Here is a 19226-nt window from a genome sequence, read left to right as displayed (position 1 = left end):
TTAATCTAATCCAGGTTTTTTTTTTTTTTTGTTGTTGTTTTTTTTTTTTTTTTGTCTTTTGAGGGCTGCATCCCCAGCATATGGAGGTTCCCAGGCTAGGGGTTTAATCAGAGCTGTAGCCACTGGCCTATGCCAGGACCACAGCAGCATGGGATCCGAGCTGCGTCTGCAATCTATACCACAGCTCATGCAACGCCGGATCCTTAACCCACTGATTGAGGCCAGGGATCGAACCCACAACCTCATGGTTCCTAGTTGGATTCATTAACCACTGCTCCATGATGGGAACTCCCTGTTTTTGGCTTTTTAAAGTGTCTTGGTGAGTCTTTTTGAATTCACTTTACTTGGAGTTTGTTGGGCTTCCTGTTTTTTTTTTTTTTTCCCCTTGGATGTTCATAATCATGTATTTCATGAAATTTGGGAAATAATTAGCTATTACTTAAAATATATTATCTTTCCATTTCTCTCTCTCTTTCTTCTGGGATACCCACAATGTACATGTTAGTCCATTTGCTGGTATCACAAAGGGTCTTTAGACCCTGTTCATTTTTCTTCAATCTTTTTTCTTTCTGTTTCCCAGCCTTGATAATTTTCATTGTCTTATATTCAGGTTCACCAATTCTTTCTTCTCCCTGCTCAAATCTGTCTTTGAATCTTTTTTACTACCCTACCTCCCATAAGCCGTGTGCAAGCTGCCCCAGGAACACTGCACAGCTGCCTTCCAGGTAGCTGGGGATGGGTCATGGGTAGCTGCTACTGTGCCAAGAGCTGAAGTTGACTAAAATTAACCACAATTTATTGTCCAAGCCTTCTCAAAGTTGCAAGCCTTCCCCAGATCCCAGAGCTCCAAAATAGTATATCAGATAGATTTTGCCAGTGCAATTGTTGTATAGTTTCCTGGTGCCACCTTCTCAGAATCTTCATTATCTGTTCTTGGTTTCTGTTAGGAGGTAAATTTTGGGACATTCCCTTGTGGTGCAGTGGGTTAAGGATTCAGCATTACTGCAGCTGTGGCACAGGTTGCAAATGTGGTGTGGGTTCAGGCTCTGGCCTGGGAATTTCCATAAGCTTTGAGTGCAGCACACACACACACACAGTGAGTTTTGTGATAATTGGTGCCTCATTGAAGAAAATCTCTTTTTTTCCATTTAGCTTTTTGTACTCAGTATTTTACTGTGATGTATTTGGATGTTCATTTCTCTTTATTATCTTTTTAGAACTTTAAAGGCTTCATGAATCTTTAGCTCAATGTCTTTCATTAGTTTTGGAAAGGTCTTAGCCATTATCTCTTAAAATATTGCTTCTGTTCCATTTTTTTCCTCTTTTCCTTCAGGGATTCTAATTCATATGATAATCTCACTTTTTTATTATTATTATTTTTCATTTATATGTACATATATTTTTCTACTGTACAGCATGGTGACCCAGTTACACATACATGTATACATTCTTGTTTCTCACATTAAGTGTTCCATCATAAGTGACTAGACAGAGTTTCCAGTGCTACACAGCAGGATCCCATTGCTAATAATCTCACTTTTTACATTATATCTTCTACCCTATTTTCTGTGTGCTTTAGTTGGAGACTCTTATAATTAGGGAAAGAATGGGAGTCATCGAAAACACAGGTTGGTGTCACCAAATTTGAGTCCAAGAATTGGAGATAACTTTTTAAAGATTAAAGGAGACTATTTTAGATTCAAATTATCATTACGTAGCAGGGGAGTAAATGTGTTTTTTATGATCCCGAGATGTAACGCATTTAGTCCAAGTTAGAACTACAACTGATTTGTCTATCCACATTGGTTCTAGCCCTCTACCAGTATATTTTCTTCATTGTAACCGGAATAATATTTTTAAAGTACATTTTGCATTACTTTTAGGATTAGGAAATGTTTCATTCTTTGATCTACAAGGCTCTATATGGTCTTAAATAGTGGCCTTTACTTACCATTTCATCTTCATTTTGCCTTCATTAGTTTCTCTTTTTGTCATGGCCTCTCTTGTCATAAGGTCTTTGCACGTGCTATTTCATCTGCCTGTACTTCTCCTGTTTGCTAAGTTATCTCCCCCTTTTAGATTTCAAAACAAGCCTTGCTTCCTAAGGGAGCCCTGCCCTGACCTTCCTAACTGAGTGCAATTGTCCTTAGCAGACTGCAAGTTCCATAAGAGCACGGTCTATATCTGTTTTTGCCAACCGCTATATCCCTAGCACTTAGCATGACACCTAATGAAGAATAGGCACTTGAAAAAATTTGCTGAATGAAAGTATAAATAGGCATAGGACATTGCAAACAGGCGGGTAGACTTTGGCCTGCAGACATATTTGATTATCCCCACACATTTAAAATGTCTTTTGATGCTTCTGGATTGACTTGTGCCTTTCCATTTCCCCAGTTTCTCACATGTCTGGTCTTCGCTCATGTTTATGTCCCCTGGTTTAGCTGCATGAGGGCGTGGCAGAAACATAATCAAGAGAAGTCAAGGATTTTTTCACTTCGTCAACACGGAGGACACTAACCTCACTACTGTTCCTTCTCATCATTGTTAAAAACTTAATTGGGAATTTAGAATGACATTCTTATAGACACCTAGAAACTCAGGGTGAAATTAATTTGAGTAAGGTTTCTGGTGAAAAAACAGGTATTTGGGGGGTCTGACAAATAGGTTGTCAGTGGCTCTGTAAAATCTAACCTTTCAGACATGGAAAAGAGATGAGCTGCTGGCATAGGAGGGCATCTTAAAAGGCTCTTATGACATTGATTTGGAACTGACCCCAGACACTAATGAAAGAGTAATCCTCCCTAAATCACTTGAAAGATAGTAATCCCTAGGACTGCATGTTGGTGATTAAAAGGAAAGGTAGGAGCAGCTGTCTTTTTGTTCAGTTTAATTATGACCCAATACCTGGGTGAGTGTTAATTTCCTGGTGGCACTGGAGGTGGGTGGAGAAAGGTGTTAGGTTTCTGCAGGCTGCAGGGACTGAATGTGCAGACATGGATTCTGCCTGGTGTATGCCCAGGGAGCTGGGCACTGCTCACAGGAGCTTGAGCTCATGAGCTCAGGTGGTGTGGCATTCAATTTCTGTCCTTTAAGTCCGAGACATGGGCCGCTGTGTGCCAGAGGACAAGCAGTGCTATCAGGTGTCAGCTAGACTGCACACCTTAATTAATAGCCTTCTACCTCCAGAAGGGCACCTGTTGGGCCTGTGAGATAGAACTCTGTTAAGTCATCAGGAAGAAGATGAACATTTATCCCTCTTAATCCCTTGAGCAGTATTCAAGACAAGAGGTCACAGAACTGGGTATCTGCTTTCCCACGTTCCCAGTACCAAATATTTAAGTTGGTGTCTAAGAGTGTGTCACAGACAGCCTATGAACTGTTGACTGTTTTTGAAAACTAACAGCCTGCTTGTGGTGAACATGGAACACCATTCCTCCCAGCTCTTTTCCTCTTGTGTTTTCTGTATTTGAGAATGGTCCTGCCATCTGTCCAGCCATCCAACCAAATGTTTGATATTATCACATCCCTTTTACCTTTTAAATTTAGAGCTCTCACATCTACTGTGTTCTGTCCTTCTCCATTGTACCTGCCTTAGTCTCCTGCTCCACCCCTCTTGAGGATCTCTACAGCATTCTCCCTGCCTGCCTGCTATCCCATCACTTACAATGGTGAAAGCTGAAAGCTTTTCCTCTAAATTCAGGAAGAAGACAAGGATGCATACTCTCACCAATTCTATTTAACATAGTATTGGAAGTCCTAGCTATAGCAATCAAACAAGAGAAAGAAAAGGTGTTCAAATTGGAAAAAAAGTAGAATTGTCACTATTTTTAGATGACTACATAGAAAACCTTAAAGTCTCCACCCCAAAATTATTAGAACAAATGAATTCAGCAAAGTTGCAGGATTCAGGATTAACATACAGAAATCTGTTGCTCTTCTATACACTAATAATGAATTTATCAGAAAGAGAATGTAAAAAAAATGCTATTTAAAGTTTCATCAAAGATAATAATATACCCAGGAATAAACTTAACCAAGGAGGTAAAGACCTATACTCTAAAAATATTTTTAAAAAATTCATGAAGGAAATTAAAGATGATAAAAGATTTGGAAAGATGTGCTGTTGGATTGTAAGAATTAACAATGTTAAAATGGCCATACTACCCAAAGCAATTTATAGATTTAATTCAATCCCTATCAAAATACCCATGCCATTTTTCACAGAACTAGAACAAATACTCCTGAAATTCATGAAACCACAAAAATCCTATTATTGCCAAAGGAATCTTGAGAAAAAATGAGCAAAACTGGAGGTATAATCCTCTCAGACTTCACACTATACTACAAAGCTACAGTAATCAAAACAGCATGGTACCATAGCCAAAACAGACACAGAGATCCATGAAACAAATAATCCCATGCACCTACAATTAATCTACAACAAAGGAGGCAAGAATATAAATGGAGGAAAAAAGTCTCCTCAACAAGTAGTGCTGGGAAAATTAGATAGTGACATGTAAAACAATGAGATTAGAACTCTTCCTCAGACCATAAACAAAAATAAGCTGAAAATGAATTAAAGACCTAAATGTAAGATCTGAAAACATAAAAATTCTATGAGAACATAAAGCACCCTTTACATAAATCATGCAATATTTTTTGGAATGTATATATGAAAGGCAAAAGGAATAAAAACAAAAATAAACAAATGAGACCTAATTGAACTTAAAGTCCTTTGCATAACAAAGGAAGCCATCCAGAAAACAAAAAGACAACCTATGGAATGGGAGGAAGTATTTGCAAATTATATGACTGACAGGGGGTTAATATACAAAATATGTACACAGCTCATATAACTCAACATCGAAAAAAACCAGAAAACGTCGGAGTTCCCATCATGGTGCAGTGGTTGACGAATCCGAATCCGACTAGGAACCATGAGGTTGTGGGTTCAATCCCTGGCCTTGCTCAGTGGGTTAAGGATCCGGCATTGCTGTGAGCTGTGGTGTAGGTTGCAGACATGCGTTGCTGTGGCTCTGGTGTAGGCTGGTGGCTACAGCTCCTATTGGACCCCTAGACTGGGAACCTCCACATGCTGCAGGTACGGTCCTAGAAGAGGCAAAAAGACAAACAAACAAAAACCTCAAAAAAATGGGCAGAAGACCAAAATAGATATTTTTGCATGAAAGGATGCTCAACATTGTGAATCATCATAGAAAAGCAAATCAAAACAAAGATATCACCTCACAACTGTCAAAATGGCTATCATCAAAAAGTCTACAAATAACAAATGTTGGCAAGGATATGGAGAAAAGGGAACGCTCCTACACTATTGATGGGAATGTATATTGGTGCAGCTATTATGAAAAACAGTATGGAAGGTCCTCAAAAAACTGAAAACTGAAAATAGTCCTACTATATGATCCAGCAATCCAACTCCTGGGTATATATCTAGAAAAAAGGAAACACTAATTCAAAAAGATACATGCACCACAGTATTTATAGCAGCATTATGTACAATAGCCAAGAGGAGTTGTCTAGGCAGGGCAGACTCAAAGTCAAGGGAATTAAACCATTTTTTTTTTTTTTTTTACTACAAAGGAACGCTTGCGGTTCACCCCATAGCCATTCTTTTATTCTATTCTATGAGAGCCATGATTTATTTGGTCCACTGGTTGAAGAGATTCATGTGCTAACCTAGTTTTTAGGAGCATGCTATTTTGGATATAACTGATAAAATAATATTATTTCCCTTCGTCTCCCTTATTGGTACATTTCATGCATCTCTGTATTGGAATTTCCTGAGCATATGCCTTTTTCTCTCATAGATTGGTACACTCTGTGAAGGTAGGGATCCTCATCTTTCTAGTATATATGGACCATTTAAGGAAACACTGTTGGGTATTTTACACAGTTTTCCTCTAATGATTCATAGGAGAAATATCTCTTGAGCAAATGGCTTGTTCTTATTTTAGGAACTCAGTACAATATATGCTAGATTGTATTTTCTCCTCTTTACATTGGCTGCTAGGAATCTCAGAGCCACATTTGTGCCATAGTTCTAGGCAGGTTTGTTTGTTTTTGGCCATGCTCATGATGTGTGGAAGTTCCTGGGCCAGGAATCAAACCCATGCCAGAGCAGTGACCTGAGCCACAGTCATGACACCAGATTCTTAACCTGCTAGGCCACTAGGGAACTCCAAAGAAGTTCCTTCTTGAAATCTCTGCTTGGTCTTTGTATTAGTTCCTTTTTTCTTTTTTTAGCTGCACCTGCAGCATATGGAAATTCCCAGGCGAGGGATCAAATCCGAGCTGCATCTGTGACCTGTGTCACAGCTGTGGCAACACTGGATCCTTAACCCACCATGCCACAGCAGAAACTCCTGTATTAGTTTCTTATTGCTGCTGTAACAAATCACCATAAATTTAGTGTCTTAAGGCAACACACATTTATTATTATACAGTACTGGAGGTCAGAAGTCTTAAATCAGTTTCACTGGGCTAAAATCCTGGTGTTCCTTTGGGAGGTTGTAAAGGAGAATCCATTTCCTTATCTTTTATAAATTTTTTGGCTTGTGACCTCTTCCTCTGTTTTGAAAGCCAGAGATGCAGTATCTTCTTTCTGACCTCAGAAAGGTGCTCCTGTGCCTACATATTTTCTCTCTGACTCTGATCCTTTTGCCTCCTTTTTTTGTTTTGTTTTTTTTTTTTGTTTTGTTTTCTTTTTGGCCGCAACCTCAGCATGCTGAAGTTCCCAGGCCAGGGATGGAGCCTGTGCCACAGCAGTGACTGGGGCCGCTGTAGTGACAACGTGCAATGCTTAACCCTCTGTGCCAAAGGGAACTCCTTGCCTCCTTATAAAGACCCTGATTACCTTGATCCCACCTTGATAATTCAGGATAATGTCCCCATCTCAAAATTTTAACTTAATCACTTCTGCAAAGCCCCTCCTTTTTTAAAAATAGATTTTAGTTTTTCAGACAGTTTTAGGTTCACAGCAAAATTGAGCAGAAAGTACAAAGATTTCCTGTATACTTTCTGCCCCTATATATGCACAGCCTTCTCCATTATCAACATCCTGCACCAGAGTGGTACATTTGTCACACTGATGAACCTACATTGACACATCACCATCACCGAAAGTCCATCATTTACGTTCTTGGTGTTGTTATATATTCTATGGATTTGGACAAATGTGTAATGACAGATATTCATTATTATGACATCATACAGAGTACTTCCACTGCCCTAAAATTGCTCTGTGCTCCGCCTATTCATCCCTCTTTCTCCTAGCCTCTGTCAACCACTGTTCTTTTTATTGTCTCCATAGTTTTGCCTTTTTCAGAATACCATGTAGTTGGTATTATGCAATATGTAGGCTTTTTAGATAGGCTTTTTTCCCCCCTACTAAGCAATATACATTTAAATCTCCTCCATGTATTTTCATGGCTTGATAGCTCATTTCTTTTTTTCTTTTCTTCTTCTTTTTTTTTTTCCCAAGCTTTTTAGGGCCACACTGTGGTATATGGAAGTTCCCAGGCTAGGGATTGAATCAGAGCTACAGCTGCCGGCCTGCACCACAGCCATAGCAATGAGGGATCCGAGCTGCATCTGCGAACTACACCACAGCTCACAGCAACACTGGATATCCTACCCACTGAGCAAGGCTAGGGATTGAACCTGCATCCTCATGGATACTAGTCGGATTCATTTCCGCTGTGCCACAATGGGAACTCCATAGCTCATTTGGTTTTAGCACTGAATAACTTTCCATTGTCAGGGTGTACCATGGATTATTAATCCATTCACCTATTAAAGGACTTCTTGGTTGCTTCCAAATTTTGGTAATTATAAATAAAAGCTGCTATAACATCTGTGTGCAGGTTTTTGTGTGGACATAAGTTTTCAACTCCTGTGGGTAAATACCATGGAGTGTGGTTGTTGGATATGTGGTAAGAGTTTGTGTGATTTGGTAAGAAACCACCAAGCTGTCTTGTGAAGTGATGAGACCATTTTATAGTCCCATGAGCAATGAATGACAATTCCTAACAGGAATTCTGCTTTGCATTTGGCGTTGTGTTTGGGGGGAGGGGGTTTAGTCATTCTAACAGGTGCATAGTGGTAGCTCATTATTGGTTTAACTTGCATTGCTCTGATGACATATGATGTTGAGCAGCAGAGTTCCTTTTTATCATGGGAGGTAACATAGACAGGTTCCGGGGATTAGGGCATGGATATCTTATTCAGCCTATCAAAATCTTCTCAATATGAAGTCTATGAAAATGAAGATTTTGATTCCCCTAACTAAAGCTGTGCCTCTGCAAACCCCTTTCCCCACCTCCTTCCCCGTGGTAGTAAACGGTTCTCCATCTAATCATTCACCTCAGACACATACTTCCTCCCTCTTCCCTCACCCCACATCCAGTCCCTCATGTGGTTCTGCTGCACTACTAGTATGTATGTCAAGTCCAATCACGTGTTTTTGTGGCCATTGCCACCACCCTGGGCTAAGCCGCCACCATCTCTTGCCTGAACTACTGTAACAGCCCCCTAATTTTTCTCTTTATTTCAGTTCTTGCCTTTCGCTACTCTATTCCCTATACATCAGCCGGATTAAAACACACACACACAAAGCCAAACATACTCTCTCTCTCCCTGCTTTAATGCTTACTAATAGGTTCCTATCTCATGTGGAATAAAATCCAAATTCATCACTCTAGCATATAAGGCCCTTCTTTTTTTTTTTTTTTTTTTTTGTCTTTTTGCCTTTTCTAGGGCTGCTCCCGCGGCACATGGAGGTTCCCAGGCTAGGGGTCTAATCGGAGCTGCAGCCACCGGCTTATGCCAGAGCCACAGCAACGTGGGATCCGAGCTGCATCTGCGACCTACAGCTCACAGCTCACGGCAACACCGGATTGCCAACCCACTGAGCAAGGCCAGGGATTGAACCTGCAACCTAATGGTTCCTAATCGGATTCGTTAACCACTGCGCCACGACGGGAACTCCATAAGGCCCTTCTTGAAGCGGATCTCACTCTGCTCTCTGTGGTTCTGGCTACACTTGGCCTCCTTGTGGTTCTCTTACTGGCCTGAGCCATGCTTTCTCACGTGTGGTTCCTCTGCCTGAACACTTCCCCCAACTCTCTAACTCTTTCTAGACTAAGACCTTGTCATCATTTAGGTCTCAGCTGAAATAGCTCTTCCTCAGAGAAGACTGTCCACACAACCCCACCTAGTTAGGATCCTCCCCATCTTGCTTTGCACACATTTTCCACCCTCTCACCCTTTTCCATAGTCCTCACAGAATGATCACTCTTTTACTCAATTGTTTATGTTATTCATCTCTGTCATATTGTGAACTCCACGAAGGCAGGGCCATTTCTGATTCATTCATCATTGGATGTGAGGCTTCGTCAGTACCGAGTAGTACTTAGTAGTCACTGAATGCATTTTGTCTATCATCCTTACCCTGACTTTACCACATCTTTTTGCTTTTACCTATTTATTTATTTTCGATCTTCTACAACTTTCTGCGGTAGCAAGAGAACAACTCACAACTCCACTAGTAGAATCTCCCCAGCAAAAGTGGGGATTCTCCCCAGAATGCCAGAATGCCTTTCTGGACCCAGGACAAAAATTGCTCTCCATGCCAATGTGAATACTTATCTTCACTCACTGGGGGCGGAATGCCTCCTTAGAGAGATTATGTATGATGCTAAGTGATTTTTGTTCTCCCTCTGGCTAGGGCTGGAGAGAAGAGATATTTGGGCTGTGGATTCTATGAAGGAGGAATAGGGCTCAGACCTGTTCTGCTTGTAGGAGGTAACCAGGGCCCTTGAGACAAGCAGGGTGTGAGTGTGCTCAGGACAGAGAGGACCATTAGGGGATACCTTGGGAGAAAGAGGTCCTTAGTTCTTTCCTCCTGATCTCTGACCCTTGAGCAGGTGGCTCAAAGGACATCTTCCTTCATTCTGTGGTACACTTGTCACCATCCTTGGCACGGTGCCCTTGGCCTTCCACACATGCTCTTCTATTCAGGGCTAGGGATTTAGGTTCTCGACTGGGTCAGGAAAGCCCGTATTGGCATCAAGTTCGCTGATCCTGCCTGGGACCTCTTTCCCTATAGGTGCCACATGCCATGATTTATACACAAACATGATTTGCCTGATTGTTGCAGTCTGGGCCCGGAACAATTTTAATTAACGGGAAAATGGTCCTCAATACACCGATTAGACCTCTTCAGGTACAGCAAGATAAAAGCCTGGTAATTTGGATGGAGTACTCTTCTTAAATGTCTACTCTATGCACAGCAGCCAATGGAAAGACAGGCTCTCTCCCACCTGATCCAATGAGTAATTAAGAGAGGGCTTTTTCTTCCCTACCTCTCCCCTCCCTCCACCCGCTTCCCCTCCCTCAACTAAAGCTTAACAGGTTGGTGGTATAATTTGGAGACTTTCAGGGGTATCACGCCAGGAGCTTAGGCAAGAGATAGGGCATTTCTTCCCCAGCTCCCCAGGCACCGTCCAGCTGGGGTTGAAAAGCAGACAAGTGACAAGAGGAAAAGAGGTGGAAGCAGGCAAAATAGGTGACATTTCTCAGTGAAGTTTGAGAGGGGCCCATGGCCATGAGTGAGCTGGGCACTCCGAAGACCAGCGATGGCACCGTTTCTCGCCTGCTCAACGTGGTGGAAAGTGAGCTTCAGGCAGGGAGGGAAAAAGGCGACCCTACGGAGAAGCAACTTCAGATCATTCTGGAGGATGCCCCTCTCTGGCAGAGATTCAAGGAAGTCACTAATGAAATGATCGTCACCAAGAACGGCAGGTGAGTTTTATGTGCGGTCCTGCTTGGGCTGGCAGGGCTTGGCAAGGGACCTGAGGCCCCTTGAACACTGAGGAGGCTCAGAGCAGGGTCTGGTTCAACATACTCCCGAGAAGGACAGTCTCACATGGCTTTCCCCCAGCCAGCTCAATTAATTTCTCTGAGATCATCAGAGAAGTGGAGGGTGAAGTCACCTGTCCTGCCTGCATTTTAAAATGAAGAAATTCTGGGAAATTACTATAAAGGGGGGCATGTCCCATGGATTTGGGAAATACACGCAAATGTCAGAAAATAATGTTAATTTTTGACTGACTATATGTCCTGGAGCATCTGGTTATCCTTGGAGCCCCAACTCTGTTCGGATAAGGTAAATGGCAACTTGGTTTGGAAGCTGGATGGTTTCCTTTGAAGTATAGAAAACTTGCCAGATGTTTCTGACTGGTTGAAGATTCAGAAACAAAAGGCAAACTTAATCTCACTTCGTACCCCTGCTTCTGCTTCCTCCTGTGTGTTTGTGGTGAATGTTCATTTGTGATCCTATGTGTTTGTGATGATGTGAGGGCTGTTACCACAATAGTTAATGAAACCATAATATACCAGCTAAGAAAAGAGAAGATGCCTTTTTTTTTTTTTTTCTCCCCTTGCAATAAACTGGGGATTAACTGAAGCGGATCTCTGTGGACATTTCTTGGATTCTATTAAATCTAGCCCTGCTAGTGTCTGTCGAGGTAATATTAGGAGCTTCTGTTTAGTAGAGGAGATACAAATATTTAGAAAGAAAATCTCACTGCTCCCAGGGTGGCCAAACTGGTCCCAACATTCAGTTGATATTGTTCTTTCTGTTCACATGTTCACAAAAATACAAAATGTTGAAAGGCATTTTCAGTATGCTTAGTTTCAGCAGAACTCTGATTCTGACCCTTGATAGAAATTCTGCTCTCTAATGAGAGAAAAGTCCAGGCTAGTTGAACTTCGGGCAGGCTCTTATCCTTGTGAAAAATGCTTCTGTTTCTGATGTCTCGCTTTTCCATTTCGGAACAAAATGCACAGTGCAGAGAACAAACCATTCCTTGTCTACCTGGGAGAATTATGAACTTGAGTGTTGTTGTGTGACATTAAAGTGCTTTGTAAGTGAAAGGTGTTCCTGAAATAAGGGCATTTCAAAAAATTGTGATTATTAATAATAGTCAGAATATCAACTTTGCTTGATGCTTCTGTTTCCTCTTTCTAAATGGATCCCATATTTATTTCACATTAGGATTTATTATTTTTAATATTTTAAATTGTAATTACACCTCTTCTTACCCTTGTTCTATATAGACACATTATTTTTGGTAGAAAGAAACAGAAAGCATATTTTTAATGTCAAAGAATCACCCCAAATTCCTAATTGGAATTACTTTCTTTCCTTTCAAAGATCAGCGATGATATAATTGTAAACATTTTATGATGTTTGATAATAGGTAGAACTTTCTGTTTATTATTCTTTGTAGTTATTGGATAGTAGTTACACTAATACTTTCCCTCACGCTATCTATTTGGCTGTAAAAATGGTCATATATGAAAGTAAAAAAAGTACAATCACTGAGTTAAAATATAATTCATCTATTTCAAAGGGGAATAAATAAAAGTTTCCAGAACCATTATAAAATTCACTTTAAAATATATCATATTGGTATGTACTATTATAATTTCAGAAGAGATTTCTTTTGCCTTTGCACCTATATAATTTTTTCTCCATATTTAAAATCTAAAATTCTTTATATGTTTAAAGTCACTTAGTATTAACTATGGAGAAAATGTCTAATTATGGTCAATGTGGTTATTCTTTTTTTTAAGTAATTTTTTTTTTTTTTTTTTTATGGCCAAACTAGCAGCATATGGAAGTTCCTGGGCCAGGCATCGAATCTGAGCCACAGCTGCAGCAATGCTGGATCCTTAACCCACTGTATCACAGTGGGAACTCCCATTGTGGTTTTTCTTATTTTCTGTGCAGGTCCTGCTGCCATTTCACCTCCTCGGTGAACTGAGTCTATTCTTAGGTTCTGCAAAAGTCTCTGAACCACTTAGGGTCAAGACTTTGCCAGAAGATTGAAAGTTCCCTTTGTACTTGAGATAAGGAAGGAAAGGTAAATCTCTAAGAAACTGATGTGGTTGTTAATAAGCCATTCTGGTGTGGAATTACTCTCCATCTCTTAGTTGCTCAGAATAAATTGTTAACAACATTCTCCCGTTCTTGATATAGATGCATCTTTCTTGTTTTGTCTTCTTTACACTCCTCTTCATCTCTTTTTCCCCTCTTTTTCTCCTAACCATCCATTCCTATATCTCTCCTTTTAACCCATTTCCTCTAGCTATAGACCCATCATAGTGTCTCCTCCAGATACCCCTTCCCTGTCTTTCACATCAACTCCTGCAGCTGAGGCAGATGGATTTGTGGCCCTTCTCTGGGGAAAAGAATATTTCTGGTAGTTAATACCCAGCCTGAGCCCTTTTCATTTAGGTTACCCGCCTGCTCCTGTAGGCAGTTGACTTACTGACTTTCCTAACAGCTGCAGTTGGGGTAATCAGTTCCTATACACTTGGTGTAATTGTACTGTGTAACAGCAAGGTTTGAAATAGCATAGAATGGGCTGATGAATCAAAAGACTCATTTTCAAATGGAGACCTCTCTCTATACATAAATAGGAAGCTTGCTTCTGACATTGACCAGAAGTAGTAAAGAGATAACTGAATCACTTTGCTGTACACCTAAAAACACTGTAATTCAACTATACTTTAATAAAAAAGTAGTCAGAAGATTTTCCTTGAAAAACACGGAATTATCCCTAAAAACGGGCGTTATAATATTCATTTCTCCCTCCTTCTGTCCCTCCCTGCTTCCTCTCTCTCTCCTTCAGTTTTTTTTTCAATGAATTTATTATATCTGTAGTTGTATAATGATCACCATATCTCCTGTTTTAGTATTTCTTTTCCCTCTCCTCTTTCTTTCCTTCTTCCCCTCTTTTTTATTTAAAACGCTTAGTTTTTCATATTTGGTAGTCTTTCAGACATAACAATAACAATTATAACACCTCCCTAGAGCTCATTTGCGTCACCTTTAGTGTATCCAGCTTGTAAGTACTTCCTTTCATCTCCATTTTTTAAGGAACTTATGGTTGCAGAAAAAAATTATATCAGTCTTCAGCGGCAAATAAACAAAATCTCTGGCACCTTTGGTATTCTCTACTGTAATATCTTCACCTTGGGGGAAGATGTTAGATTTCATGTGTATTTTCATGCAGTTGACTAATTCAACTTAATTAGGATTAAATTTGTCTTGAAGAGAGTTTAAGAAATTGGAAGGATTTCCGATACAATTGATATGTTCGTTTGTTATCATAAAATATGTGCTGGCACCACTAAATTGAACTTGCCAGTGATTAAGTAACGTTGGTGCAATGAGCTGATGTTCATAGTTTCCAGGGATGGTGATGCAAGAGGAGAGAAAAATCAGGATTGCATATCCGGAAGTAATTTCTCCCGTTCCTGTAGTCCATGGATATTTTTCTCTGAAGTTTACAATTGCAGTTTATGAGGATCATATGTATTTGTGTGATCTGCCTTGACTAGGCTACTTCAGTTTCCTGCTGCTCTTCTTACCTTCACAAGCCTTACCATCCATGCACCCTGGGTATGCAGGAGCACGCACACACACTCTAAAAGCTCTGATGACTGTTTCATGATTATTATAGTTCCGTGGGGAGATGGGGGAAGGAATTTAACAAGGGAAACTTCCTGCATTTTGCCTTTAACCATCTCTGCGGTTCATATACCTAGTAAATCTTCCTTTATCGCTGCCTTCTTTTCTCCCTCAGACATCACGCTTCAGAGCCTCCTTCAGCAGTGTTGGCTTTCAAGATCCCATTAGGGAAATAACAGAAAAACTAGCCTCATAGCAAAGCAACACAGAGTTCAGGGGCCAAGCGCAAGCATCTCTGGTTCATCTGGGGAGTGCTTATACCCCCTGCACATTTGCTTTTCTCTATCTCTCTGTGTCTCTCTCTTTCTCTGATGTAGGCACTGATTTACATATTTCCCAGCTTTTTAAAGACTTTTGGCCATCTTTGTGCTTCACCACACCTTGGGAAGAAAAGGAAGAAAAGATCAAATTCATGAGAAGTGCAATTCATCCCTGAAAACACTGCCTGGTCATGAGTGCTGTCCATAAGTAAATAGATAACACATCCAGGCCTTGTGAGGCTAGAGAAAGAGGCAGAAGGATCTGAACTTGGCTTAGAGGAAGAAAGGTAGATTCCAGATCCAGTTACAAGGCTTTTGGCAGGTGGACTGACTTTTATTTATTCCTTATTGTCACAATGGAGATAAAAATACATAGCATCTCTTAGTTCATTCATGTGGTAATAAAAATTTTTAAAAAATTGATAAAATCCTGGGAGTTCCCGTCATGGCGCCGTAGTTAACGAATCCAACTAGGAGCCATGAGGCTGTGGGTTCGATTCCTGGCCTTGCTCAGTGGGTGAAGGATCCCGAGTTGCCATGAGCTATGGTGCAGGTTGCAGATGCAGCTCAGATTCCGCGTTGCTGTGGCTCTGGCGTAGGCCGGCGGCTACAGCTCCGATCCGACCCCTTGCCTGGGAACCTCCATATGCTGCCGGAAGTGGCCCTAGAAAAGGCAAAAAGATTAAAAAAAAATTGATAAAATCCTTAGCAAATGAAGTTCTAGAGAAGAAGGGAACACATGGTTATCAAGTTTTAGATGAGCCTTCTAAGAGCAGGATGCTATGGCCTCTTTACTTCTTTATTCCCTTCTTTCATTACTTCTTTACTTTTTTTGTTACAGCTTTATTAAGATAATTCACATACAATTCACTCACTTAAAGAATACAATTCAGTGGTTTTTGTTATATTCACAGAGTTGTGCATACTTTCACACAAATGATTTTTGAACATTTTCATTATCCTCCAAGGAAACTCTGCACCCCTTAGCCATGACAACCATAATCTACTTTCTATCTCTACAGATTTGCCTACTTTGGACATTTTTTTGTGTGTGTGTGTTCAATGCAGAGTTTTATTATTATTATTGTTTAAAATTTTTTAAAAATTATTTTTATTTTTTTCATTATAGTTGGTTTCCAGTGTTCTGTCAATATTCTACTATACAGCAAAATGACCCAGTCACATATACATATATACATTCTTTTTCTCACATTATCCTCCATCATGCTCCATCACAAGAGGCTAGATATAGTTCCCTGTGCTATACAGCAGGATCTCATTGCTTATCCATTCCAAATGCAATAGTTTGCATCTATTCACCCCAGATTCCCAGTCCAGCCCACTCCCTCCCCTTCCCCCTTGGCAACCACAAGTCTAGTGTCCATGAGTTTTTTTCTTTTCTGTAGACAGGTTCATTTGTGCCATATATTAGGTTCCAGATATAAGTGACATCATATGGTATTTGTCTTTCTGACTTACTTCACTTAGTATGAGAGTATCTAGTTCCATCCATGCTGCTGCAAATGGCATTATTTTGTTTTTTTATGGCTGAGTAGTATACCATTGTGTATATATACCACATCTTCTTAATCCATTCATCTGTCGAAGCACATTTAGGTTGTTTACTACTTTGGACATTTCATATGAATGGAATCATACAATATGTGGTCCTTTATTGACAAATAATATTTCATTGTGTATCTTATTTTATTCGCTCATCAATGGACATGTGTTTTGTTTCCAGTTTTTGGTTATAACAAATAATACTGGTATGAATGTCTATGTACAATTATTGTTATTATTATTATTATTGTTTATCTTTTGTCTTTTTAGGACCGCACTTGTGACATATGGAGGTTCCCAGGCTAGGGGTCTAATCAGAGCTACAGCTGCCGACCTACACCACAGCCGCAGCAACGCCAGATCCGATCCACATCTGCGACCTACACCACAGCTCACGGCAACACCGGATCCCCAACCCACTGAGCAAGGCCAGGGATCGAACCCGCAACCTCATGGTTCCTAGTTGGATTCATTTCCGCTGAGCCATGACGGGAACTCCTATATACAATTATTTATGTAGATGTATGTTTTCCTTTCTCTTGCATATATACCTAGGAATGGAATTGCTGGGTCATCCAGTAACTCTGTATTTTAACTTATTGAAGAACTGCAAGACTTTTTCCCAAAGTGGCTGGACATTTTATATTTCCACCAACAATGTATGAGGGTTCCAATTTCCCCACATTCTCACCTACACTTGCTATTGTCTACCTTTTAAATTATAGCCATCCTAATGAGGGTGCCATGGTATTGAACTGTAGTTTTGATTTGTATTTCCCTGATGGCTAATGATGTTGAGCATCCTTTCATACTATCATAGTTTCTTTAGAACATCAGGTAGAACTCCCAAATGTAGCTTGAAAGAAGAAAAGCCATTACACGTTTTCTATCTTAGAGTGCTACATTCTTGGTGAGACCTAGCATGATACAGTTGTGAGAGAGATGAGGGCACTCTAACCTATTAGCAGCAGAAATGAAAATTTGAATTTTTGCTTCGTTTTGTCTCAGCCAAACCAGCCTTTTCTTTTTCAATAGTTCTCAACAGTTCAGGCTTATTTGGACCTGGGGGCCTTTGTACTTGCTATTCCTTTCACGTGAAGGTACATTTACATCACTTATTTCTGACATTCATTCATTTCTTGTCATTATTTAGGTCTTTGTTTAAACATCACCCTTGGATTTACCTAAGGTCTGTCTAGAGTACCTCCTTACCGTTTAATCTCCCTTTGTGGCTTCACCGATTTAACTCCTGCATGGCTCTCTTGCAATCTAAAATTATCTTATACATTATAAAAATACATATTTATATTTTTGTTGCCTGATTTCTCTGTTAGAATGTAGGCATCATGAAGGAGTTCCTGTTGTGGTGCAAGGGTATCGGTGGCATCTCTGGAGTGCTGGGCCACAGGTTCAATCCCTGGCCCGGCACAGTGGGTTAAGGATCCAGAGTTTGGATATGATTCCTGCACCATGGGGCAGCCAAAAAAAGAAAAAAAGAGGAGTGTAAGCATCATGAATAAGACACTGAGTCTGGGATTTATTTTTGGCCATTGAATTCCCATCTAGAAATTTTCTGGCATAGAGCAGTCACCCAAAAATAATTTGTTAAATGAGTAAAAAAATCTTTAATTAGGTATTAAGAGTTAGGAAAACACTGAGGGATGCTTTTCCTTTCATTGTGGCCCAACCATATTTACCTTCTAGAGGAAACCAAAATAAGAAGAGAGAGAGGGAAAGGTATAGTGAATGTAATAAAAGAGAAGCAGAGGGGGCAGAGGGGCATGAACTTGTGCTTTCCAAGCCCCAGTCTCCTCTCCTGTAAAATGGGCATAATAGCATTTACCTCCTTGGGATGAAGTAAGACTTAAATGAGATAAACTAGGGGCTAAGTAGAATTCGGTATATGTTAACTAGGAGCATTTGGAAAACTGTCTTGCATTAAATCATCTTGTGAATCTTAAGTCAGAATTCTATGAAACTTAACATTTCACATCAAGATAACAACCATTTGAGTAGTTATGTCATTATTCTGGCAGTTTAGTATATGAGGAAGGTTTGCTATGTGAGGGTTTTTTTTTTTTTTTTTTAACGCCCGTGCCCTCAACCTATGGAAGTTAGTTGCTGGGCCAGGGATTGAACCTGGGCTGTAGTTGCCACTTGTGTGCCAGCTCTAGCAATACTGGATCCTTAAGCCACTGTGCCACAGGGGAACGTCCTTGAGCTTTCTTTCTTTCTTTCTTTTTTTTTTCACTTTTACATGTGCTACATACTCTTGAGAAAACTCTCTATACTTTTAAACTTTTGTGTTTGAAATGACAATTACACACATTTTGCTCCTGTGTTCTATTTAAAAAAAAAATAAAATAAATGTATTTCAGAAAATGCAGTGGACCAGAAATCAGACCATCTGTGTACCTCATACAAATAAGCCAGACTCTTGGCTGAAAAATGACCCTATCTGACCTCTAAGAGCCTTTCTGAATGCCTACTTTAATAATTCTTTGCGAGTGGCATTTGTACTTTCAGGGGGTCTCTGTTTTCTCCACGTGGCCAATAAGATTAAAAATAGTCGAAAACATTAAAGTATACTATAAAAGGGAGTCATTTAGTCTGATATAAAGAGAAAGAATAAAAATACTCCTCTTGGAGAAAGGACAAAAGAATATGTAGCTGGCAGAATTTAGATGACATAAGCAGCCTCCCTAGGGGAGAATTGTCATTTTTGTTGACATAAAAGTATAATCATGTCATGGAAGGTAGGAAGGGGAGTGATGACAGAAGCAATGCAACACTCAGGCAAGACCTGGATTTGGAATGCATCATGTGAGGCACTTTTTCCC

General features: G+C 40.1%; 1 protein-coding gene across 2 annotated transcripts in view; it reads left to right on the top strand.

Annotated features, from left to right (window-relative positions):
- The window catches only part of TBX19 (T-box 19), a 36141-nt gene continuing 25921 nt past the window's right edge, over positions 9007–19226 (top strand). Inside the window, exon 1 of one of the 2 annotated variants that reach the window (XM_001928456.4) lies at positions 9007–10824. In XM_001928456.4, coding sequence (XP_001928491.1) covers positions 10622–10824 — 203 coding nt within the window. In that variant the 5' untranslated portion in view covers positions 9007–10621. The other variant, XM_013996800.2, reaches the window with a different exon arrangement.

The sequence above is a fragment of the Sus scrofa genome, chromosome 4 (assembly GCF_000003025.6).
Source record: "Sus scrofa isolate TJ Tabasco breed Duroc chromosome 4, Sscrofa11.1, whole genome shotgun sequence".
In the NCBI taxonomy this organism is placed as follows: domain Eukaryota; kingdom Metazoa; phylum Chordata; class Mammalia; order Artiodactyla; family Suidae; genus Sus; species Sus scrofa.
The sequence above is the reverse complement of the archived record's forward strand: the minus strand, read 5'-3'. Positions and strand labels throughout refer to the sequence as shown.